This window comes from Sebastes umbrosus, chromosome 1 (genome assembly GCF_015220745.1).
Source record: "Sebastes umbrosus isolate fSebUmb1 chromosome 1, fSebUmb1.pri, whole genome shotgun sequence".
NCBI classification, from domain to species: Eukaryota; Metazoa; Chordata; class Actinopteri; order Perciformes; family Sebastidae; genus Sebastes; species Sebastes umbrosus.
In genome coordinates this window covers 17893401-17919539 of record NC_051269.1, presented here as the reverse complement: position 1 = coordinate 17919539, position 26139 = coordinate 17893401, and the positions used below count along the sequence as shown (strand labels likewise).

The 26139-nt window shown below is 38.5% G+C and overlaps 1 protein-coding gene and 1 pseudogene across 2 annotated transcripts in view; both read left to right on the top strand.

Annotated features, from left to right (window-relative positions):
- The window catches only part of LOC119490306 (metabotropic glutamate receptor 4-like), a 197236-nt gene extending 187750 nt beyond the window's left edge, over positions 1-9486 (top strand). For both annotated transcript variants that reach the window (XM_037773623.1, XM_037773616.1), the window contains exons 10-11: positions 3325-3571; positions 7693-9486. In XM_037773623.1, the coding sequence (XP_037629551.1) occupies positions 3325-3571; positions 7693-7742 (297 nt within the window). In that variant the 3' untranslated portion in view covers positions 7743-9486. The remainder of the gene's footprint in view (positions 1-3324; positions 3572-7692) is intronic.
- A 14602-nt stretch (positions 9487-24088) lies between these two features.
- On the top strand, positions 24089-25459 carry LOC119484961 (annotated as a pseudogene).
- The last annotated feature ends 680 nt before the right edge of the window (positions 25460-26139 follow it).

Genomic DNA, 26139 nt, shown 5'->3' with positions numbered 1-26139 from the left:
TATTTCAAATTATGGTTAATTTTAATCTTGCAGTATATACTAAGTGACCGCAAGAATGACTTTTATTCTTGGTTGAAAGGCGGCAAAGGTTTGTTTTGTCTCTGTTTATGTGAGTAACAGCTTGGGTTCAACAGTCCGTCCCTGAGGCAGCAGTGAACCGAGCCCAGAGCAGTTTACTGGTTAACACTCCCTACAGCTGGGAGGCCCCCACTGCAGCTGTCCCTCCATCATACAGCCCCCATTCTTCCATTCGCCTCTCCAGCCAGCAGTCCCACATGGTACCAGGACTGGCTAGTGAGCTGCAGCCAGTCTGGAGGGAAAGCACTGTGGAGATTCACAAATAATAATAAAAAACAAACAAGATATTCAAACAGAGGTCACATCTGGGGAGCTAAACCTTGCTCTGCTTTGATGGAAAACCAGCAGGGACCTACTGGGGGTGGGGGAGTCACTCAGTGGCTGATGAAACCTCCCCCAGTACAAAGGAAGAGATACTACTCTAAAGGCAGAATTATCTAAAATATTTACAGTCTAAGGTGAAAAGCCTTGAAATGAGAGCATGTTTTAGTTGAATATTAAATCATGACCCGAGAAAATGGTTGATCCTGATCTGCTGGCACGCGTTAAGATCATACTAAAATACTTCAGTAACGGTGGTTTAATTACAGTTGTAAATCAGTTCCCATGGTAGCCTAGGAACAATAACACACTTTCACCTGCAGCAGTGTTTTATATTGAAAATCTTCTTGTCCTTTCCTACAGAGAAAATAACACACATGTAGCCCTTATGGGGATATATGTTCTTTTTATTTAAAGAAATATTTCTGTTTGTGTACTATTTAATACGCTGCCTTTAGAAGACAGGAACCGATAGTATGCCTTATTAAATGCCTTTAAAAGTGAAAAACAAACAAAAACAGCTTCTGCTTGAGGCAGAGTGAGAACCTTAAGTGGAGGGAAAAAACATGTAGTGATGGTTTATGTTGTTTACAATAACAACAGATGCAGACCATATGCTGGAACGACAGGCTGCAGAGCGGGATTGAATTTGTTGCTTACTGATCAAATTTGTATTAGGGGGTAGACATATTTTTTTGTAAGAGAGTCGACAAGCAAAAGAAACAAACTACTCTAAAACTTCATCTTTTTACATACTTGGATGAATATTGTGCTGTTTACTGGAAAATAATGCATTTATCTGCATGGTAAAGCCCAATAAAAACAGCCTGTTATGTTTTCATATAAGAATGATATTTCTTCCTGAGATGATGATGCAGAAGACTGCTGCCAGTTCCTGCCCACGTTAGGGTGAATATACTGTAACATTGTGTTGTAGCCCTCTAAGTCCTTATGTCAAAAATCTGCTCTGAATAGGGAACACATGACAGGAAGTACAGGACTCTGCCTCAAACATTATTGTCATGTACAGGTAGAGTTGTACATTCACATCATTTCTTATTAGATGGTGACCAGACAGCAGTATTTCTCAAATCCCAAGCAGTGGGACGGTACCTGGCCACAGAACATTTGCTATCAGATATTATTTACCCCAAAAAATATAATGTAAAATGCTTTACAGGCTATTGATCAGTTAACATTGCCTGCATCTATCCTCATCACTCCCTGTCAAATTTACAATAACAGGATACTGCTCACGGTCATAAGTACATACATGCATAAGTACAAGTCATCTCCCACTAAAAAGACCAGTGTGTAACACTTAGGGGGATCTATTGGCAGAAATGGAATATAATATCAATAAGTATGTTTTCTCTAGTCTATAATCACGTGTTAATAAGAATCGTTGTGTTTTCGTTAGCTTAGAATGAGCCGTTTATATCTACATAGGGAGCGGGTCCCCTCTGCCATGTTTCAACAGTAGCCCAGATCAGACACCAAACACTGCTAACTTTTCCTGCTTGGGCCGGAGTCGATAACATTATTCACTCCCGCTGCCGTCGCTCTCTCTCTCTTTTGCTTCACCATTCACTTCCCATGTACACACACACACACTCTACGCACTGTCTCTGCTCCAAATGACCTACGCTACTCTTACAACAAATTCCATTCACGTTTTGGCATCAGCCACCGTAGCTCTCCAACACGCTAAGCACACTGGAGAGGCTTCAGTTGGTTGCAATGTCCTCACCTCACTGCTAGATACCACAAGATACACACTGGACCTTTTGCTTTTGCTGCATTCGCGCAATGATGGCCAAATTGAAAATCTCCCATTATTCGCATAGCTAACCTCGTAGTCACACTTATCTTGTTGTTTTAACATATTTGGAGCAGTTCATTAACAATTGTAACCGCATACAAGATGATTTGACTCTATTAGTGTTCATATTGGATTTTATTGAGATGTAACTGCTTGGGGTTTCATGACACTTCTGCAGTTCTTTTCATCAACTGGGAGAAATTGTAGCTGTCAAAAATTCATTATATCTTCAATTACAAGTTAGAGGGTAACGTTTTTCCCCCCTCGCTTCCTAATAATTACAGTCTGTGTGATATGACATGACCGCAGCATTACTGTGACAACAAGGTAGCACACAGTCAAAAGCAAAAACACTGAGTTTGAGAGAACATGAGAGTTTCTGCTGTAGATAATGTCATACTGTGTGGATGCATTGAAGTCTGCAGTATCATTAAATTGTTACTTGTGTTACAATATTTGCAAAGTAATTCTTCTCAGATGGCCAGTCAAGCAGTCACAACATAGTGGGATGTATAGAAATTACACAAGCTTTCCTTCTTCTTTAATGCTTCCCTGAAGATCACTCATTAATTTGCTGCAGCTTTGCAAACAATTAAAAATGGAATGAGTGAGAATGATACTGAGCGTTGCCCTCCCCCACGATTCAGAGGATTTGACCATGTGTAAAATTTTCACAAGCTTGTTTCTCTTTTATGGGCCTGCTTGTTACGAGTCAGAATAGGATCCAATCATCTGCTGTTATCAAATGTGTGTTCAGGTTGACGTGATGGCCATATTAAAACTAGTATGGCAGAAAATTAAAACAAACAAGGTGGCCTTGGCTGGTTCGGCACACATACCGTAAAAGCAGATGAGATGCTGATTTAAAGCAAGTTTTATAACATCCCTTGCAGTAAATCATTTTGAAGCCTTTATTGGACACAGTAGGAACTACTTCAACAACAGCTTGGCCAACTCACGGGTCATTGGATGCTCTAATTAGAATGATACACAGCAGATGTCACTTGTACTGTACAGGTCTCTCTACCCATATCTGTAGAATCTAGTGCCAAAAAAGGGCTGAACTTTCTGTGTTTTTCATGTTTGGTGTTTGCCTCTTGCAGCTGTACATCCAAACAACCACGCTGACCATCTCTGTGAGCCTGAGCGCCTCAGTGTCCCTCGGGTTGCTGTACATGCCGAAAGTCTACGTGGTTCTCTTCCACCCGGAGCAGAATGTGCCCAAGCGCACACGCAGCCTCAAGGCTGTGGTTACCGCCGCCACCATGTCCAACAAGTTCAACCCCAAGGCCGGACTCAGACCCAACGGAGAAGCCAAGACCGAGCTGTGCGAAAGCCTCGAAACACAATGTAAGTACACAAATGCTAATGAGCAAGCCTCTGGCTAAGAACCCATTGTTTTTTTTGTTTTTTTTCTTGGGCATGTTTTGTTCTTCAGTATCTGTAACTCATACAAAATGGATGCAGAGATATGAAGCAGAGTAAAAAAATAATTACTTATTAGCAGATGTGCAGCGTGTTATTTAACACTTCATTGAGTCCAGTAAATGTGCCACTGTTGTTTATTTTGTGGTGGGGAGGAGGGGGAGGATTGTTTGTGAGACAGAAGGAAGCATTACATTGAAAGAAGAGAAAAGAACGGCACTGAAGGCTTTCCTCGATGGAAAACCTGTTTTCACTCTTCTCCTGACTGGCTTCAGTAAGAGTTTGATTGACAGATGGTTCATCCAATCACCTGCCAAGTATTTATTGAAAGTGCCTGCCTTTTCCAGTGACGGCTTCTCAGATGGTTCTGTGTAACAAACCATCTGGTGGGTCAGATGTCAACTAAGAACATATTCTGCGGTAGGGTTGTCACTATTCCGAATCCACGATTCAATTTGACTTTCGATTTTAAAAGTCACGATTTGATTCAATATTTGATTTAAACATGCCATTGTTAGACTATGTATGGAGTCTTGAGTTGTAAGGATCAACAGATCATTGGTTTTATGCCCTGACAACTGTCATTCACACTTTCAAATTCTTCTTTAAAAAGAAAGGTTATCAAGAATAATATGTTTTGGAATGTACCACACTAAGGCCATATGGTCAAATTTAGATAATTGATTTAATATGTAATAATAATAACTTATTTCAGCAGTTGATACTATACATAAACCACGCTTTACCGTACAAAGCAATGTAGACACACCATAGATTTTAAGTGTAGATAACGCAACCGCGGCTGAAATCGCCAAACAGTTCGATGAGCGCAGTTTTATTTGGTTTCTGCAGTCTCTAAATCTTCTGCAGACTACAAACTGTAGTTTTTCTGTCAACGATATGTTCGATGTTTATGTAACTCACGGGGAAGGCAACATTCCACCACACTGGTGACTTCAGGGAAGCAGGAGGATTTTCTAGTTCTGTTGTTTTTCCGTCATCACTGACCTAGGCTGTTGCCATGGTGTCTCAAAGTGCAGCTGCAGATTACCGGTAAAATCCGCTGTGTCTTCTTTGAAGTGTTATTGTGATGTTTTTTAGGACACACGGAAGTAGACCGGGTCAGAGAGAAAGAAAATAATCGCAGATCCTGATTTTGATTTCGATGGTAGAAATCAGAAGCTAATTTCGATCGATTTCCGATTTCAAACCAAAATTGTGACACCTCTATTCTGCAGTTCAATAATACATTAATTCTACTTGCCTTGCCTTGCCTATTGCTCTTTCTATTCACACCCTAGTACTAAAACAATTAGTTGATTAATGGACAAGTCAGAAAACGAACAATTCTGTTGAATACTTGTTTAAGTCGCGTCTCAAACTCTAATAACTAGGTTGTTTTCTCCTGGTTAACCTTTTAGGTTTAGAAAGAGACATTTTGGTGTCACATGCACTGCAGTAAATAAGTGCTGTTGGTCATAGCTAAAGTGTGTGAATCTAATGATTACTTACATTTTTAAAATGTCAGAAGATAGTGAAAAAGGCCCGTTTTAATATCACACAGTTTAATGTGCCCTATTCAACTACCTTATTTTTATTTGACCAACAGTCAAAACCCCAAATATATCCAGTTTTCTATCATATGTAACAAAAAAAAGCAACAAATCCTCACATTTAAGCAGCATAAACAAGCTGTTAGTGTGTGGCATTTTTTGCTTGAAAAAAAGCTAAAACAATGAATCGGTTATCAAAATGGTAACCCTTTAAATATTTTTCAATCAACTAATCAATTAATTGTCTATTCGTCTCAGCTGTAGAGTTGTGGTTTCATGTAAATAAAGCTCAGATTTTTGCAACATTGCTAGAAAATGAAATGATTATTCTAAAATAAAAAGGCTGTAGAAAAATCCAAACATGGGATAATAAGAGATTAATTTGCAGGTCAGATAAATGACTTACATTTGAATGTGGTTTAAGTGCTAACTGTCATAAATGACTTCATCTCACTACTGATGAAAATACTTATTAATGTTGAAGTAGGTGAGATTGGAGCAAATATGATTAAAAAAAGTTATTTTTATAAAACGCTATATCCTGACAGTAGTACATGAAACAGGTAACCTGATAAAAATCATGTGCCTCTGTGTCCTCCGGTGCTCCTAATTGCATCTGCAAGATTTCACAGACTAGAGGAAAACAAGCAGTAAGAGCTGATCTGACGTCTGCTGTCCAGCTGCCGTCTATGAGAGCCGGCTGTCAATCACTCGCGAACTCCGACCAAATGGTCAAACTAGGCAGCGCTGATCAAATATGAATCAATATTCTGTTACTGTAATGTCTATTTCTCACCTCAAATGTTTTCAGAATCATCTTGTAGTGCACGGTTTAGCTGTATAATGAGAAAGTTTGTGATGCCGCCACCATTGTGACATTGTCACATGACCGGAGAACAGCCAATAGGAACGCTCTCTCAATGAAATTACCTGTGATTGGCCAAAGTCTTCTGTCACAGGCTAGATTTTTAAAGAGGAGGTGCAGAAGTCTAGTTATCTCTCAGAACACTTGAATTATAATTTGCTGAAAGGTAATTATCGAATTGTTGCCCTGTGATACCAAAAATATACTGCCTACTGCCACTTTAAGTACCTAAACTACTTTGTCATTTATGAGGCCAAAACATCCGCTGGGTCCAACTTCTCAAAAGTAAGAATTTCGAACTTTTTACTTTTTTATGTTCATGTAAATTTAATATTTTCGAGTTTTTAACAAAACACTCAATTTCAAGACCTCACCTCGAGCATTGTTCACTGTTTATTGACATGCTGTAGATGAAACATTTAATTGAAATAACAATCAAGAGGTCAATTAAAATCATTGTTTGCCATCAGAGTTTAACACATGGTAAATAATCAAACTTCTAACTCTCCTTTCTGAAGCAGCTGAATCTCTCAGCATGTGTCTCCTCCTAATCTCAATACCAATAAAATTGCTTGGTGCTACTTTATCAGTGACACACCAGTAAAGTAAATAATGACTTCAGCAATTGAGTCAGCAGAAATTACTCATGTGACGTCCGAAACGCTCTTCCTCGGCTCGCCTCGGGCGGGAAAAGGTTTTAATCGGTCATGTCTGTCAGCAGAGATGCATTCCCTCTGTCTGGCCTGTATTTACAAGGAAACTGAGCCCATTGTCACCCATTTTAAAGCTGTGTTTACTCCTCACTTTTTAACAGTGGTGAGAAATGTTTCCCTTCATAGGATAATAAAAGAGCTGACAATGTGCTCACCGTTAACACCGAAAACAGAAATCAATATAAACGGTGTGACAATGCGCTGTAGCAACAATGGCACGGTGCGGTGAGACCCATCACAATAGCTACATGTAAACACACAGCGTGACATTAATTTCTATCTTGCTTTGAGTTTCTGTGGAGGGTTAATAGGGCCTTTTGTTACAATAAGTCAGAAGGCAAAGGCGCAGAATTGATAGCCAGCAGCAATTTATCCTGATGGAGTTACCGTTTACAGGGGCTGTACAGTGCATGGCTATTTTGAATAAGCACCATTTGTCATTGTCATCGCCACTGTGGATATATTGCTTGATGAAATTGAAAAATTCCTGTCTGGGCCAGCTCCCACAACTGCCGAGATGTGGTGGCGATATGTCAGGATTTATCTGCTCCACCTCAGCGAATCAGCTAACACAGTCTGAGGAGACAACTGGAAAGTTGAAGCCTGATGGCTGAAGGAAAAGGAGGTGTGGTGGGGGAGGCAGTCTGCTTTACCGAAACCCCCATCTGCTGTAGGTAATACAGGCAAAAAATAAAGCCAGATATTTGAGGATTTTTTTGGGAATGATTGGCATTTATTGGCAACTAAACAGCAACTGAACACATTTTTCACCATTATTTCCCACTTCATCTTACATCAGGAAAACAAGGCCAAACAAATCACCCACAAGTCCTTCACTAATCTTCCTCATTTCATAGGTTACAATAGTTATCCTTGACTCCTTTTGACTCTCCCCCTCTCATTCTTCTCTTTCAGCTTTCTCCACAAAGCAAACCTACATCAGCTACAGCAACCATGCAATCTAAAAGGGACAAATGTTCTCATCATAATTCAGGATTTCCACCTTGACGGAGAAAAACATGCAGTGGAGTTTCACACAGCCGGCATAACAAATGGATGTGTCATTGTACGGGGTGGAGATCACAGAAGCGTTGCCCAAAGACATGACATGGCGAGGAAAGAGAGAGAGACCACAGAGATGGACAAAACAGGGGACCAGAACAGATAACAGTACAATTGCAAAGTTCCATCTTCTGTCTGCCTCACAAGAATACATACAAAAAAAAAGAAAAATGAAAAATACTTGCATGGCAGAGGCCTGGAGACTGATGGATGGAGCTTTCCTTTTGAGTGTTTACATTTCAGCTATGCCCTCTTTCAAAGACTTCTCTGTCATCTTGAGCAGTGCGGACTGAAACAGAACTAAAATCAAGAATATGTTCAGGTGTTCTCAATGTCGTCTGCCAGTTTTGAAAACTGTAATTAATCTTAAAACCCTCAAGGCATCACAAGGGATTAATCAACACCAAAAAGGCATGAAAACATGGTCCATGGATTTCTAAAGGGCGGGGGGGGGGAGGGTTGTGTTTTGTTTTTATTTCTAAATGTATTCCGGTCTCATGAGTCAAACGACTGGAAATGGCGATCATCTCAACAATGCAACAAATCCGTACCAGACTATTTTTTTTTTTTTTTCCAGATTTCCAAAAAAAGGACTACACGTATAAGATGGCCGATTTTGAGCATGCCAGTTTCAACATCCTGTGTTGTGTTGTTAAAAAAAAAAATATATAAGAAAAAGAAAAAATAATATCTTTGGAATGCGTTTAAACTCTGTTGCAGCGTTGTTAACAATTGTTTGGGCCCAAGCCTACTGTACGTTAAAAACTGTTCTCAAATGGTGAAGGTCTAGTGAGTGATTATTTATCTGTGCTTAAGTGAGGCCATGATTTGTATTACCAGCTAGCCCAAGGCTGCCACTGCCCTCCGCATACCTGTATGTGCTTTGAAACAGTGGCTCGTGGTTAAAATATACAGTATTTTACCCAGGAGATGTTACTGTAAGCTGTCGTCCAGGATGACCCTCCCATCACTGCCACCAGCTATTCTCTTGGTCACATGTAGTGTAAGGGTAAAGCTTAACTGTTCAGATCCATTAGGAGGGGTATTAAGATGAAGTATGCCCTTGAGAGGATTGTGCAATATGACCTGAAGGTGATATCCATAATGGACCAGCTACTGAGAAAAAATCATTACGACACATGTCCTCCTCAGGCACTCTCGTGATAAGGAGGAGGTGTCGGAAAGGTGTAAGGCTTTTCAACAAATGAAAATCTAATTGCAAAAAGTACAAAATCTCTCTTATCAATCACCCTCAGCTCGCTGAACAGATTAATAGTTGGCTTTGTGCGGTATAAAAGCCCTCTAATGTCTTGAGGAAAAACATTGTGGGGTTATTTGTGTTGTGAATTCAATGCTGCTCTTCATGCCTCCCTCTGTATTACTTTCAACACCATTTGTGTTGCAGAATAAAATGTGAGTGCTGACCAGATTAAATGGCAAGTTAATGTATGTTATTAAATAGATTGATGATGTCTGCTTTATGTCCTGACATATCCTAAAATTGGGGAAAATGTACAAAAAGATACAGTGCCTGGCTATCTGAATATGTATTTGTAAAACCTCATGAAAACTAATGAAGTGTGTGAAGCATGTTTAGTTTTTTTTATACAAAATTTTATTTCTATTAAAAATGTTTTCAATCTTCAACGTCCGTTTTCAGGTTTATGTGATTCGGGAAAATCTATCGGTTAGTTTGTTCATTAATCTGACCATTGGCTATTAAAAAATATATGAAGGAAGACCTTCTTTTACATGCAATGCATACATAATTGTACATTAGCAAAACTCATCTTCACCTAAATGATTGGCAGCTCTTCTGTGTGTGTTTTTTTTTTTTTTATCCCTGCTGTAAACTAATAATACAGATTAAAAAACAGTTTGTTAGCCCTGAAGAGAAAAAGAAATGGGCTGCCATCCTCTGAATTATATGTTGCCACAACTGCTCTGATAATAGCACTGGAAGGACGGAGAATTGGTGGAGGGAAACATGAAATTATTTAAAATGAATGGTTTTCTGCTACTTGAAACCAAGGCCTCTGCATGCAGCAAGCTCTCAGGATCTATCATTTTCTCCACGCCTCCCTGATACTGTGAGCCCACTATACAAAAGGCTCGGAAATAACTGTTGTTACATAGCAAGTGTGCTAAATGCATGTACTAGATTACTGCAATATGCGGTGCAGAGTGTACATCATCTCCACACGGCAGAGACAGAATGAGGTGTCTGCAACGTTTAGTCTCATGAGACTACAGGGTTTTGCATGACTCTTGGTGATTTTTTCTTTCTTTTTGTTTGAACAAAAAATCTCATGCCACTCTGGCAGAAACAATAAATAACAGTATTAGAAAGTGATGCAGCCATTTAAGTAACATGATGTAAATTATTTAGCATTTAAAGCTGCAGTGGGTAGAATTGGAGCAAATATGATTAAAAAAAGTTATTTTTATAAAACGGTCGCTATATCCTGACAGTAGAGAATGAGACAGGTAATCTGAAAAAAATAATGTGCCTCTGTGTCCTCCGGTGCTCCTAACGGCATCTGCAAGATTTCACAGACCGGAGGAAAACAACCAATTAGAGCCGAGCTGGAGCCTTTCCGTCTCTGAGCAGCTGTCAATCACTCACGAACTCCGATCAAACGGTCAAACTAGGCAGCGCTGATCAAATATGAATCAATATTCTGTTACTGTATGACTATTTCTCGCCTTAAATGTTTTCAGAAACATCTTGTAGTGTACTGTTTAGCTGTAAAATTAGAAAGTTGAGGAAATACCAAGCACCGCCCACCAGCCGGAGCAAACTTTCTCATTTTACAGCTTAACAGTACACTACAAGATGTTTCTGAAAACATTTCAGGCGAGAAATAGGCATCACAGTAACAGATTATTGATTAATATTTGATCAGCGCTGCCTAGTTTGACCGTTTGATCGGAGTTAGCAAGTGATCGACAGCTGCCGCCGTTGAATGAACAACCAATAGGAACGCTCTCTTTATGAAATGACCTGTGATTGGTCAAAGTCTCCCGTCATAGGCTAGATTTTCTAAAGCCTGAAAACAGAGCCATGAGGAGGTGCAGAAGTCTAGTTTTCTCTCAGAACACTTGAATTACAATATGCTGAAAGGTTATTATGGACTTTTTGACCAATGATGTCAAAAATATTCTGCCTACTGCAGGTTTAATGCCCCATTCATCACTTTCAAACACACTACCACATGTACTTGTGAAAAGAAGAAATATTTAATACAGAAATAGAAAGCTAAAGAACAGTTTTTGGCTGGCTAAGAAATAAAAATCCATATACAGTATGAGAGACACTGCGGGACCCTGATGTGGGATACTAACTAAATAAATCAGTAAATCAATATAGTATTAATAAATAACACTTGGCTAAGGCCAATACAAGCTTCAAATAACCTCTATGTTGTTCCTCAAGACCCACAAACTGAAATAAGTAGTCCCACATGGATTTTACAGGCGTGATTATTGGGAACTAAAATTATTGAATTTGCAGTTGCTTCTCTGGAAGACACCCAACCAAACAAAGCAAACAACACATGTTGAGGAGAATTCAGTATTCTGTAACATTTACTGCATCTACTGAACAAAAAGCATATAGGCCAACTAGCTAGCTAAAAGATACTCTATATATTAAACCTTCAGTAGGAAGAATATTTTTGGCATCATTGGGCAAAAAGTCCATAATAACCTTTCAGCATATTATAAATCAAGTGTTCTGAGAGAAAACTAGACTTCTGCACCTCCTCATGGCTCTGTTTACAGGCTTTAAAAAATCTAGCCCGTGACGGGAGACCTTGGCCAATCACAGGTCATTTCAGAGAGAGAGAGCGTTCCTATTGGCTGTTCATTCTATGAAGGCTGCAGAGTGTCTTTTCACTCACAAACTCCGATTAAACGGTCAAACTAGGCAGCGCTGATCAAATATGAATCAATAATATGTTACTGTAAATCCTATTTCTCGCCTCAAATGTTTTCAGAAACATCTTGTAGTGTACTGTTTAGCTGTAAAATGAGAAAGTGTGCTCCACCTGGTGGGCAGTGCTTGGTATTTCCTCAACTGATCTCAACATGGCTGCCGGGTCACAAACTTTCTCATTTTACAGCTAAACAGTACACTACAAGATGTTTCTGAGAACATTTTATGCAAGAGTTAGGCATTACAGTAACAAAATAGTGATTCATATTTGATCAGCGGTGCCTAGTTTGACCATTTGATCGGAGTTTGTGAATGATTGACAGCTGCTCAGAGACGGCAAGGCTCCAGCTCGGCTCTGACTGGTTGTTTTCCTCCGGTCTGTGAAATCTTGCAGATGCCATTAAGAGCACCGGAGGACACCGAGGGACACATGATTTTTTTCAGATTACCTGTCAGGATATAGTGACCGTTTTATAAAAATAACTTTTTTTCATCATATTTTCTCAAATTCTACCCACTGCTGCTTTAAATTAAACACATGTATTATCCTAAAGTTTATGTCACCTATGTAACAGCTTTAACATGAACAATAACACATATACCAATAATCTCATGGGATCAAAATTCTCCCTTTTTTGGCTGGATCATCCAGTGAATAACAGTCAGCGCTGTTTCAATTATGGAACTACAACAACCATAAATCAACTCTTTTTTTTTGCTTCCTGTTTAGGACACGTGATTGGTCAAATGTTTTGAGTGACAGTTGCATTTGGCCAATGGCAGATAGCCAGCAGCCCCTCCCTCTCATCAGTGTTCAGGTGGTGTCTCCAGGCTGAATGCTTCATGGTTGCTGGCAGTGACAGCAACTGAACAGAAAGCCTTGAATTTTACTTTATACATTTTAAATGAATATTCCTCTGTGTTTATTATCTCCACCAACTAGTTACATAAAAGTTACAACGAGCACACGGATGCATTTGGCTTAAAGTCACCAGATAGCACGGTCAATCTTTAAACAGAGACACCTGAGAAGCAGAAGCCTGAGGAGCAACTTCCGCCACCATTATCAACCAAGAACTTTTCTTTCGTCCTCAGCAAGTGCCAAGTAATAACGACATTATGTTGCCCCTCGTCACCCTACCTATAACAAGCTGTACTGGTGAAAGACTATCATCTGTCAGTCGGCTAAAAACTGGCATCAGGGCATCATATCAGACTGAACTGTTTGTCCTGCTCTCCTTTCAAAGAGACTGTAATGAAGTAATTTCAGTGTTCAACACCGAGCCCCGTCATCTCCTGCTGCTGGAATCATCAAAAGTAAGATCATTTATATTTTTCAATATTATTGTTCATTGGGTATAGTTTTTGTTGGGTGTACTATTGGATGTTATGCTGATGATGCTGCCAGCTGTGTGTGAATATGTGGCTGCTGTGCCATGCTATGTGATGCTGTTAATGTTGGTCTTGTTGGATCAGAGCTTGATTGGCCAGGTGTGAGTATAGGCCTACACATAGAGGCTACCAGGAGTTTGACTCTGGTTATTTTGCTCTCATTGTACATACGGAAATTAGAAATGCAGCTATAAAAAAAACCCAACAAAGTTGAGCAAGAGTAAAGAAAGAAGATAAATATATACTGTATCAAAAAGAATACAAGGAACAACATAGCCTACAATGTGCTGGGTTGTTTTTGTTTGTGTTAATGGTGCAGAGTGCAAATATGCTGGGATAAATATGATTAATGTAACAGGTTGCTTTACATACATGGCATAAGTGGATATGTACAGTATGCATGTATACAAGTCAGGTGCCTGTAATATTATCTCTGATAATATTCTACTTTCTAGAATATTATTACTGTTCTACTTATCGACTGTGGTGTCAAAACAGTCTCATAAGTATTCACAAACAAATGTCAACCTATATAACTTTTAAAACACAATGCACAAATAAATTCAGAGTGATTTGTATCTGTAAATCTATTTTTGTATCTGTAAACCTGTAAATCCCTATCTGTATCCGTACTTCTAATTTACAACTCGTATATCATCATTTGTAAATAAACACAAACAGTTGTACAAATACGTTGTCATATTTTTACTAAAACATCCTCATTTGCATGGCTTAATAGCATTCACAAACCTTATATTCATTTGTGAATCGGCAATTTAGTATTTTAAAATGGAAATGTATGAAAATAAATCATAAGTGTTGGGAAGAACCAGCACTTTTCAGTAGGTGGCTGATGCAACATTTATGGATGCCAACCACTGTTAAACTAAACAATGGAAAAGGCAAGTTTATTTATATAGCACATTTCACCAACAAGGCGAATCAATGTGCTTTACATTATAAAAGGACATTTAATGTGCAACAAAGTGTAGCCTACTTATTGAAATAAACATTATCCCTCTCTGGTGCTGAAAGACACACACAGCACCATAGCGGTGCAGCGGCTACTTTTCAACTCTTTTTTTATTCTTATTATTTATATCCTTATCTTAATGTCTTTCTCTGCGCAACACACAGCAATAACATGTCATCAATATCCATTTTGTTTACATAATGTTAACAATAGATTAAAATATTTTATCGCGATTAATCGCACGGTGGTCCATAGTTAATCACGATTAATCGCACATTTTTTATCTGTTCAAAATGTACCTTAAAGGGAGATTTGTTAAGTATTCAATACACTTGGGAGTATTCCTCAACATGGGAGTGGGCAGATATGCTTGTTTTATGCAAATGTATGTATATTTATTATTAGAAATCAATTAACAAAACAATGACAAATATTGTCCAGAAATTCTCACAGGTACTGCAAATTAGCATAAATAAAATATGCTCAAATCATAACATGGCAAACTGCAGCCCAACAGTCAACAACAGCTGTCAGTGTGTCAGTGTGCTGACTTGACTATTACTTGTCCCAAACTGCATGTGATTATCATAAAGTGGGCATGTCTGTCTGTAGTCATTTCTCAGCAAGATTTGGAAAAATGTGTCCATGCATTTATCTTCAGTAGAGTCGACTTCTGTAATCGTGTCTTTTAGAGCACATGAGTATTGCGATATTATGTTGTGCGATACTGTATAGATTCTCCAAAACACTATAGAATTTTAATTAACCTCTTAAAAATCCGACTGCCTGCCGTTAAGCCCGGCCACTATTTGATCTTTCGGAGGTTGTAGGGGGCTCTTTTTTAAAGCTAGAGTGAAGTTACTGGTATCATATGAAACTAGAAAACCTAGGGATGGTACCAAGCATGTCATAGCTTGTTGAAAAGGAAAGGAGGCTAAATAACAAATTCACCAAAAAATAAACCAAATTTACGCCAAATTTTGGAGAGGAAAAACTGCCATGCTTCTATGGGTACCCACAAGTCTCCCCTTTACAGACATGTCCACTTTATGAAAATCCCATGCAGTTTGGTGCAAAAACCATGTAGCTTTTTTGCATGCAGTATACAGTAAATATGCCTATTCTGTTCTTTATACTGACAGTTTTCCTAAAATAAAAATAAAAATCGCAATATATCACCTCGCTAACAGTATTACAATATATTGAATCATTACCCCTGTATCATGATAGATATCGTATCGTCAGATTCTTGCCAATACACAGCCTTAGTGTTTTTACAGGTATGTCTATAAAAAAACACTTAGACAGCTGCAGCTGATTCAGAACGCTGCTGCTCGAGTCCTCACTAAGACCAAGAAAGTGGATCACATCACTTCAGTTCTGTCAAAAAGAATTGATTTCAAAATACTGCTGCTGGTTTATAAAGCACTGAATGGTTTAGGGCCAAACTTTATGTCTGAACTACTACATTATGAACCACCCAGACCTCAAGGTTGTCTGGGATAGGTCTGCTTTCTGTCCCCAGAGTCAAAACTATAAACACAGGGAAGCAGCATTCAGTGTGCGGTAAAACAATCTTAAATGGATCCACAGGAATTTATTTACATTCATAGACACATTTCATTTTTAAAATGCTAAGTTGGCGATTCACAAATGAATATAAATAAGGTTTGTGAATGTCATTAAGCCATGCAAATGGGGATGTTTTAGTAAAAAATATGACAATGTATTTGTACAACTGTGTTTATTTACAAATGATGATATACAAGTTGTGAATTAGAGGCACAGATAGAGATTTACAGGCACAAATCATTCTACATTTATTTGTGCATTGTGTTTTATGAGACACAAGTCACATGACATTTTACGAGTCACGTGCTCCCTGCATTTGTGGATTTTTTGTGTAAAAGAGTCTCAAAAGAATCCACACAAGTAGGTGGAGATTCACAAATATATTTCCTTTGAAAAATGCTAAGTTGATTTACAAATGATGATATACAGTACACGTTTTTATACAAGAATTAGAGGTATAGATACAGTTTACAGATACATAAATAGATTTACCGATACATATCACTCTCGCTCATTTATTTGTGCATTGTTTTACAAGTTACATAACTTGACATTTGTTTGTGAATAGTTATGAGACTGTTTCAACACCATATTCGACAAGCAATGGGCCAACAAAGGCAAGGAAGAAGAAGACTGCTAGTAAGTAAATACAGTTATAAACAATTTGGTGTCAAAGTTTTCCAAAAATCAGATCTGCAAATGTTTTATATGAAGGAAATTTATTCAACAAATGTATTACACCTCAAAGATACACACTTTAATGTGAATGGATGGATAAAAACAGGATGAAAACAAATCACTTTTCTTAAATGATTTTTTAAAATGATGGCAGCACCAGAATTGTCACTGTGCACATCAGCTCCAGTCAGTCTTCAGTTTCTATAACGAAGGACTTCCCTCCCGACTGTGGAGAAGACAGGCGTGTATGTATTATTTCTCCAACAGCTGGCCTCTCTACGCTTCAGTGCATCTGAGTTTGAAAGCCAGCAATTTTCAGTAAATTTGTAGAATATTTAGGACAACTTGAGATGTTGTATGGCAGCGTAATGGCAAAATACATTCAGAAACAAATGTCTGTGGGCAGTTACCATGACACCAATACTGAGGGGTTCAATTACTTCAATGACGAAGACTTATACGAACCGGTGACACTATAAACTACACCACGTGGTTAATGAGGTGGTCTCATGATGTGAAAACAGACAACGAAATGCAGAAAAACAGAAAGAAAATCCTCTTCAGCATAGACCCCTCATCATCGCTATGTGATCACAGTGTCAATGACAGCTCCTTGAGATTAGTGGACTTCGTATTAATTCAAATACTGCTCCCAACGTCAATGGGAAATATTACCATGAGCATACCCACAAAACCGATCACACGAGGACGGGATCACAGTGCAATAATTAATCCTTTCATACGTTCTTGAAATGCTCTTGGCACACTTTCTTAAGATAATTGGATCATGTCAAAGTCTGTAAAGAATGCAAACGGAAATCCTGTTTCTTTTTTTGATTGAAAGCTCTCACAAAGTAATTTGGTTTGAATAATCAATTAATAATTACATTTTGTGTTTTTTGACCACATTTTTTGGTGGTTTGCCTTTTTTCACCACTTTTTAATTAATTATGGAAGAGACATTACGTATGACTTCTTTATAACATACTTCGTTATACTTTGACTTTTTATGATACATTATGCTTTAACTTTTTTATGGCATACTATACTGTGACTTTTTTTCGACAGACTACACTTTGACTTTTTTATGACTTTTAACAACATACTATAAGATGAATTTTTATGATATTTTTCGACATACTATACTTTGGTGTTTTATGACTTTTTCGACATGTTATGCTAGGATTTTTTTGACATACCATACAATGACTTTTTTGTGATTTTTTTTCGACATACTATACTATGACTTTTTATGATTTTTTTGACTTACTATATAAGGCTTTTTTTTTACATACTGAACTACGACTTTTTTATGTTTTTTGACATACTATGCTATGACTTTTTTTGACATACTATACTATGACTTTTTTTATTTTTCAACATACTATACTATGATTTTTTTTCAACATACTATATTAAGACTTTTTTTCGAGATACTATACAATAACTTTTTGCGACATCCTATGCTATGAGTTTTTTTGCCATACTATACTAACTCTTTAATGACTTTTTTAGAACATACTACGCAGAATACAGGGAGTGATGTATGAAAGAGAATGGTATTTATTCCAATCTTTTTGGAGGGTGAAGATGGGGGAATGAGGCACTGGAGTTATTGCCGGGGGGTATGAGGATGGTGGAAGATCCGTGGAGCGTGGAGGAACCAGAAGGAGGCAGAGGTAAGGAGGATTGTTGGTGAACGGGCAGGTAATGCAGGCAGTCTGTCTGGAAGGCAGGTGAAGATGCTGTGATCACACAGGAGAAAAAGATGAAAAACAAGGCAATGATAAGTTACACGAATAATGGCCTTAGTGCAAGTATTTACCACTAGAGTGGAAACAACAAACTGTTGATGAGGTGCCATGGTAAAATGCTGATGAGCTGGATGGATGGCAGATGAGTGAGCTGACAAATTACATACTACACTACGACATATACATTACTTACTATGACTTTTTCATGACTTTTATGACCTACTTGGCTATAACTTTTTTATGTCTTTTCATTACACACTGACTTTTTTTTTTTTTTTACATTTTTACAACATACTATATCATGATACTTTAACGCATTACTAATGCTTTTTCATTACTTTTTCTTTTAATCCTATAATGAGACTTTTTGCGACATGTTTACAACATAATATAGTGTGACTTTGATTTGTATCACTTACTATACTATGACTTTTCATACATATTATACTGTGGCTGTTTGCAGCACACTATATACTATGACTCTTTCTAATAATATTTATGACATTCAGACTTTTTGTGACATACTATGCTATAACTTTTGACTTTTCATGACATAATATGACATTTTATAATATTTTTATGACCCACTATGCTGACTTTTTATGACATACTATATTATGACATGTTTATGACATACTATACTATGACTTGTTCGTGGCTTTTTGTGACATACTATACGTGATTTCACTTTTTCCATCACTAGAGCAAGAGCTTCTCAGCCTTTATACCCCCTATTCTTCCAATTGCTAATTCTAAAAAAAAAGCCTTATAAAATGAGGAAGGCTAATGGTGTATATTTAGATCATGTGGGTATTTCAATCTCATTACTAACATTTCTTTCGCTGCTGTTATTCCACAAAATAATGTTGTTGTTTTTTATGGCTTGATAAGGTACGATAAGAATCATCATTCTATAAAATAAAGTTTGGAAGGCAGGGTATGCTTATACCATTTTATCTGATAAGGCTCTTATTACTTGTATCCCTGGACATTCCTACAACATGCATATCCATGTTCAGATTTCATTTTCTGATTATAATAAACATAATTTGCGATAAATAAAACCTATGAACTACATTATAATTTAGAAGCTGATGGTTATCATTACATGAAGCGAGAGGAATACCATTTAAAAAGTGTCTGATTGCAATGGACGGGAACACTGAGTCAAAGTCATCTTCAGCAGTAAAGCGCCAATGCTGGGACAATCCTCATGCAACTATGAATAACTGAGCAGATAAAAAGTGTATCCAGTTCTTTCCCGTGTGCACCTGAGAATAATACAATACAACTGCCCTCAGGTGACAGAATAAGCAAAGGAGCACATTTGTCTAGAATTGAGCGCCAATATACAGCAGGATTAAGAGAAGCAATGCAGTGAAGCTTCTCTCAAGGGTCCTTTGACTGAGCTCTCTCAGCTGTGCAGCATATTGTATACCATCATAAACAGAGAGAACACTGACAGTGCTTGCTTTGCTGTAAGAGTGATCTGCCAGCAGAAGAGACCGCGCCGGTTGCAAAAGGCTCAACAATTCACTGTGGATGGTGATAGAAGAGGGAGTTAAAGCAAAAGAAATGACTGAATGTATGCATGAAGCGAAATAACAAGGAACAATATAAGTATTTGTGAAATAAGGTATCTGAAAACAGTGCGGCATTGCTCTCATGACGACGTGTTTGTGCTTTAAGAATCATAGCCCCACAGTTTTTCAGATATTCAACTAATCATTCACCCTTTGTCTTTGATAGCGATGAGTGATCAGAGATGTGGTACTGTAGCTTATACACGGTGCATACACTATGTTGCTAGGAAACAGTAGCTCATGAATACCCTGCAGTTATTGCAGAATCAAAGGACTAATGTTCTGATAGTTCAGTGACTGCGTAAAAAAAAAGCAAAATGTTGGAAAGTACCTCCCTACAGGAAAAACATACATAAATATATCTATGTGAATATGTATTTATAAATACAGTACAGTGTATATATGTGCGTTGCACCATCATTTGTACTTTGCTCCTAATATTTATTACACTTTTCCATTTATTCTACTTTATTCCACAACGTATGAGAGATGTACAGCGATAGCATTTCAGGGATAATAACAATATAGTTTGGCATAGCTGATATGGATATAATACCGGATAACAATTGTAAAAATGTGAAGAGGACAGTAAAGCTTAAGTTTTTAGATTCAACAGTTTATATTCCCACAGTTGATACAATTTTTGCAAAGATAGTAGTAATTCAATAATACTATTGACCAATATTTATAAATGGAGATAAGCATTACATGGACAATTATGCACCATTTATATTGACCTAGAGATGATTTTGATACTATAGCTCACAAGTATTATCAAACTATAAAGCAAGGAATCTCTGTCTCCCTATCTCCTTCTCATATCTCGAGAACCGCTCATCTGATTGACTTCGTACTTGGCGGTTGTATTGCTGAGGACGCAAGGTAGTGCTTCGTCGAATTTGGTGCAATTTGGACATGCGACATACAATATTAAAGCAACTGGCACTTTGTTAAGCAGCGGGGGCAGGGCTTCAGGGCTTTTTGCAGTCTCACATGTCATCTGCCTTGAACGTGGTGAATTTCCATGTTATACACTCACTCTCATTCAATTTTATAAAACAAAAAACTGCAACAAAATCTTACTCAGCAACCTCCGTTAATGTTGCCGTTAGTTCAGTTATTTAACCAAGCAGGACTGTGCCCCCAATGGCTGCTAACAGCTAACGTTAACTAGCTCTACTTCTGACGATTTCAAAACAAATTATTTGTTTCGCCGACTAGAAAGCATAAATGCCAATCTTTCAATCTCATATTTTTAATGAATATTGGCCGACAACGATTGGCGGCCAATCAATCGGGGCACCCCTGATAAAGATCACATTTATTTTTCACAAGCATTAATGTTGAGCCCTGCTGCGTTAGTCTTACTCCCAATACTTACCAACTTCCCTCACATGTTTGTGGCACAGAAGTAAATCTTTAAAAATGAGTTAGAAATACCTTGTTTAATAAAATAATAATCATAATAATAGCGCATTTGTTGAGGACTATCGTCAGCTGCGGACTAACATTTTGTGTGCTGGTGAATTTACAGCAGGACAGGGTATGTGGGAAATAAACTACAGTGCCTCTGTTCATCATGATGAAGGAACATGTCACCCAGTGTGGCTCATTGACATGTTTTTAATGATTTCTGAACTACAATGGAGGTCTGTGGTACAGATGATTTAGCTATATCCGGCTACACAGACTTCATAGTAATATCAATTCATTGTTAGTTTTGGTCTTTTATTGGGATTTGTTGACAAGAAAAAAAAAAAAAATATCACCAGATTTTTTTGAATTATTTGTAGTCATCTATCTGCCTGCGACATTATTAAACTTGCAGTGTTAACTCACAGCAGATTTGCAGCTATTGTTGGAAAGGAATCCACATTATCGCATGTAATTATCAGCTGAAACTCTGTCCTGGGAAAAAATAACTATAATTAGTGTTAAGAATAACAAATTTCCTCATGTATCTGAGAATAATTTATAATAATTATAATAATTAATCAGCCACTGGTATATCATGCATTCCTAGTATGTATGCAGATTTCCTATTAACCTTTAATTAATCATTTATAATTAATTTTATTTATTTTCTAAGGGACAATATTATTAATAATGTACAATATTAGACATGAATTTACCATTTGATGTATTGTACCAGAGTGAGCTTTAAGTAAATTTTCATTCACAGATTACTATGTATAGGTATGTATATACTTTATCTATACCAGTATACAGTATGTATTGATTTTACAATGTGTACCATGTTTTTGGGGCCAAACATTTCCTTTGGCAAGAATAATGTTTTATCTTATCATCATTATGAACAATATGTAACTGTAACTGTCATCCACAGCAGCCAAAGTTGTCATTAGTCGTCTTATCTCCAAGGTTGTGGTTTTTAAAGAGAACACACTTGTCTGCCTGTGACACACAGCCAGTAATCATCTTCACTGTCGAGTCCACTGAACGACGCTTCTAATTGAGCCCGAGGGAAGGAGGGGAACCAGACGAGTGCTGTATGTAGAGATCCCCAGGTTAAAGACGGACACTCGGGTAACATGTTTCCCTCAGGGAGAGGAAAAAAACAAGTGCGAGGAGGTGGGTAAAGCCTTTACAATGAAACTAGGCCATCCTAACAAGGACTGGGAAAGACTGTGACAGTAGAATACAGAGCCTGGTATACCGCAGCCAGGGTCTCTCACATTCACTGCCAATATTGCTTTCATTTGCTATGCACCATTTCACTCTCTCCTTTAAGCTCTGCCGACCTCAAATGCATTATGATGTTGCTTGGTAAATATATTTCCTTAGGTGTTTTTGTCAGGGGGCTGTTTCACTTCTGGTGTCTGGATCTTGGTTGTTCACATAATAGGATATCCATGTTCCCTTCAGAATTAATTGTAATTACTTTGGTGATTCCTTAACTCTCATATTGTGCCACCATCAGGCCAAAATTTCGCTTTGTCCAATACTTCAAGGTTCAAGACCACAAACATAGCATATCTTCGCCCATCACTCTCCTTCTTTGATCCATGCCTTCCTCACATCCATCATACTACAACAGCACTCTATATGGCACCTCATCCAAAGGCCTAAATAAACTCCAGTACATCCAGAACTCTGCTGTTCGTCTGCTCACCCACTCCTGCTGCCTTGATCACATCACCCCTGTCCTCCAGAACCTCCACTGGCTCCCTGTCCCACAACAGATCCAATTCAAAATCCTTCTCCTCACTCACAAAGCCCGTCATAACCAGGCCCCATCCTGCTCCACCACCACACTCCTTCCCACAGCCTCCGTTCCTCTGATGCCAACCTCCTGTCTCCACTACTCAGGACCAAGCACCAGACCTGAGGCGACAAAGCGTTCGCCATAACTGCCCCTCCCGCCTGAACTCACTCCCCAAACACATCAGAGATCGCACCAACCTTTCCACATTAGAAATCACTAATCAAAACTCACCTTTTCAGAACTGCTTTTAATGTGTGATTAATGTTGTGTATTGTATATTTTTTAGTGTGTTGTTTATCATCATTTTAAATTATGTAAAGTGTCTTTGAGTACTATGAAAAGTGCTCTACAAATAAAATGTATCATTATTATTTAAAACAAATACGTGCAAAAACCAATGACATTCCCATCAGCCTCAGCTGTGCTTTGTGTTAAGCGTTAATTAGCAAATGTTGACATGCTAACACTGTAAACTAAGTTGGTTAACGTTGTAAACAACAGCCTTTTAGCATTCGGATGTTAGCATTTAGCTTAAAGCACTGCTGTGCCTAAGTACAGCCACACAGAGCATCAGACAGCATGATAAGACGGAAGATATAAGTTGCAATAAACATTCCGATCCTCAATGCTGAAGTTGCAAAAACACCACAATCTTATGATCCATTTATATGCTGACAAGCGTGCCTAGTTTACCAGTTACACCGCTGAAAATGTCCAAATAATGCACGTTGTTGCAGTGACATACAGTGATCTATAACGAGATAATAGCGTTTATTTATGTAGCGTTAGCTATATCTCTGAGTAATGTTGGTGACAGTGCAAATGAAATGTATTTTTAGCTGCTAATTTGCGAACGTAACATAACTCGCTTGTATGAGTCAGTGTTTTTACATGTACGCTTACATGAACAACGTGAGCTAATGTTGAGCATTGTAGAGCTAACTTGAATACGATAACGAACGTCATTAAGTTCATTTGTTGATCCATAATTTAACCAGCTGACTAGTAAAACAATTGATCGGCTATAACGTTATTTCTTACACGTCACTTACCAGTGCAGCTTGCAATCCCACTTGTTACTCACTCTCTCTTTCTTTAAACCCTCATTGCAGATGGATAAACTAAACATTTTTTTTTAAAAGTGCAGTATGGAAGTATTACATTGACACTCCAACAACACCAGGGAAGGCAGTCTGCAATACCTGCAAAGACAGTGTCAGCATGGGAGGGACAAATGCAAAGATTACAAATATTTCAAACCTGTGGTCCCATCTTAGGGTTCATCACCATGTGTTGTATGAAACTGCACAGAAGAAAGGGGAACCTGAATCTCAGCAGAGGACAACGACTCCATCTCAGCCTAAAATACATGACATGTTTCAGAACCAAAGAAAGTGGGAAAATTCTGATGACAGATCTAAACTAATGGACAAACTAATTATAGAGATAGTCATAGATGATAGTTACTGACAACCAGCCGTTCGCAGTGGTCTCTGATGTTGGCTTTAAGCGCCTCATGGTTGCTCAGATCCACGATGTGAATTGAAAAGTGAGAAGTATTACCGCACTGAAAAGCTGCAAGATGTTCACCACAAGGTTGTAGACAAGATAAAAGCCCTAATCCAACCAGACAACACTAGTTACTCACTCTCCTTCATTACAGACCGCTGGTCTGGATCAACAGAGTCACTGATGAGCCTAACATGCCACTTTATTGACAATGAATGGACCAGAAAGCAGGATGTTGCATGGATCCCACACTAGAGAATACATCAAAGAGGCATTCCTGGGCATGCTTGAAGATTGGAAAATAAGCAAAGACCGTGTCGCGCTTGTGCTTCGAGACAGTGGAGCAAATATCGTGAAAAGAATCGTGAAAAGAATTCGCTGAACTTCCAGACCTCAGCTGCACAGGGCACTCATTGCAACTCGTAGTGAATGATGGTCTGTCAAGTCAAAGAGTAGTCGCAGATATCATTGCGATGCTGAAGAAGTCTGTCACCCATTTCCACCACTCGATTCTTTCCAATCAGCGTTTGAGAGAAAGACCTCGGCCTGCCAGAACACAATCTAATCCAGGCTGTCCCAACAAGATGGAACTCAACGCTCCACATGCTACAAAGAGTGATAGAGCAAAAGCGTGCTCTTAACATATACTCAAGCCAACACGGAGGATTTGCATGTCCTACTGCTCACCAGTGGGACATTGTGTCCAATTTGGTCCAAACTCTCATCCCAATATAAGAAATGACACTAGAGGTGAGCCATAACAGTTCTTCAGCATCCTGCATCATTCCCTGTCTGACCGTGCTGAAGATACTACTTGAAGATGAAGGGGCCTCGATACAAGGCATCAGAACGCTCAGGCAAGTCATGAGGGAGAGCCTGATTAAACGTTTCTCAAAAGTTGAAGTAACAAAAACTCATCATGCATTCTCTTCTGGCGCTACATTGACCAAGGCCAAAGAATGGCTGAAAGAGGATGTTGTGAACGTTGCTACATAAGAGACCAGTCAAGAAAAGTACCCTGCTACAGAGGGAGCCAGTGTGGAAGAGCAGGCTGCTGCAGAAGGGACCCATGACAAAAACCTCCAAAATGCAACGGAGAGAGCAGACATCTTGTCGTAAGCGTATTGATGAGATGTTCCATTCTCTGCTAGGACCCCACATTGGTGAGCCGTTGACCGCCAGCCTGGAGGATGAGTTACATCTGTACCTCAAGGAGCCAGTGATCGACAGGCGGAGGGGGGATTCACTCCAGTGGTGGAGACAGAATGAAGGGCGCTTCAGGCTACTTGCCAAGCAAGCAAGAAAGTTTCTTTGCTCACCACCCTCATCTGTTCCAAGTGAGCGTGTCTTCAGTGAAGTCTCTGCAATTTATGAGAAGAACAAAAGCCGCCTCACTGGAGAGCACGCTGAGCAACTCTGCTTTCAACACCACAATCGGGTGCTGCTGAACTGGAACTACTAATTGAGTGATTTCAGTAAAAATTTAAGTTTTGCTAATTTTCGGTTAACTTTATAAGAAATGTTGCTGGGCGCTCCCTGCACTTTTTGTTTTATGATAATGTTGAAAAGTTTTCTATTAATTAAACATATGCTTTAAGGCATTTCAACAAAGTTTTGTGTTGGAGTTTGTGTTATTGCAATATTACTGCTGATGTTTTCCTTTCCTTGATCTACCG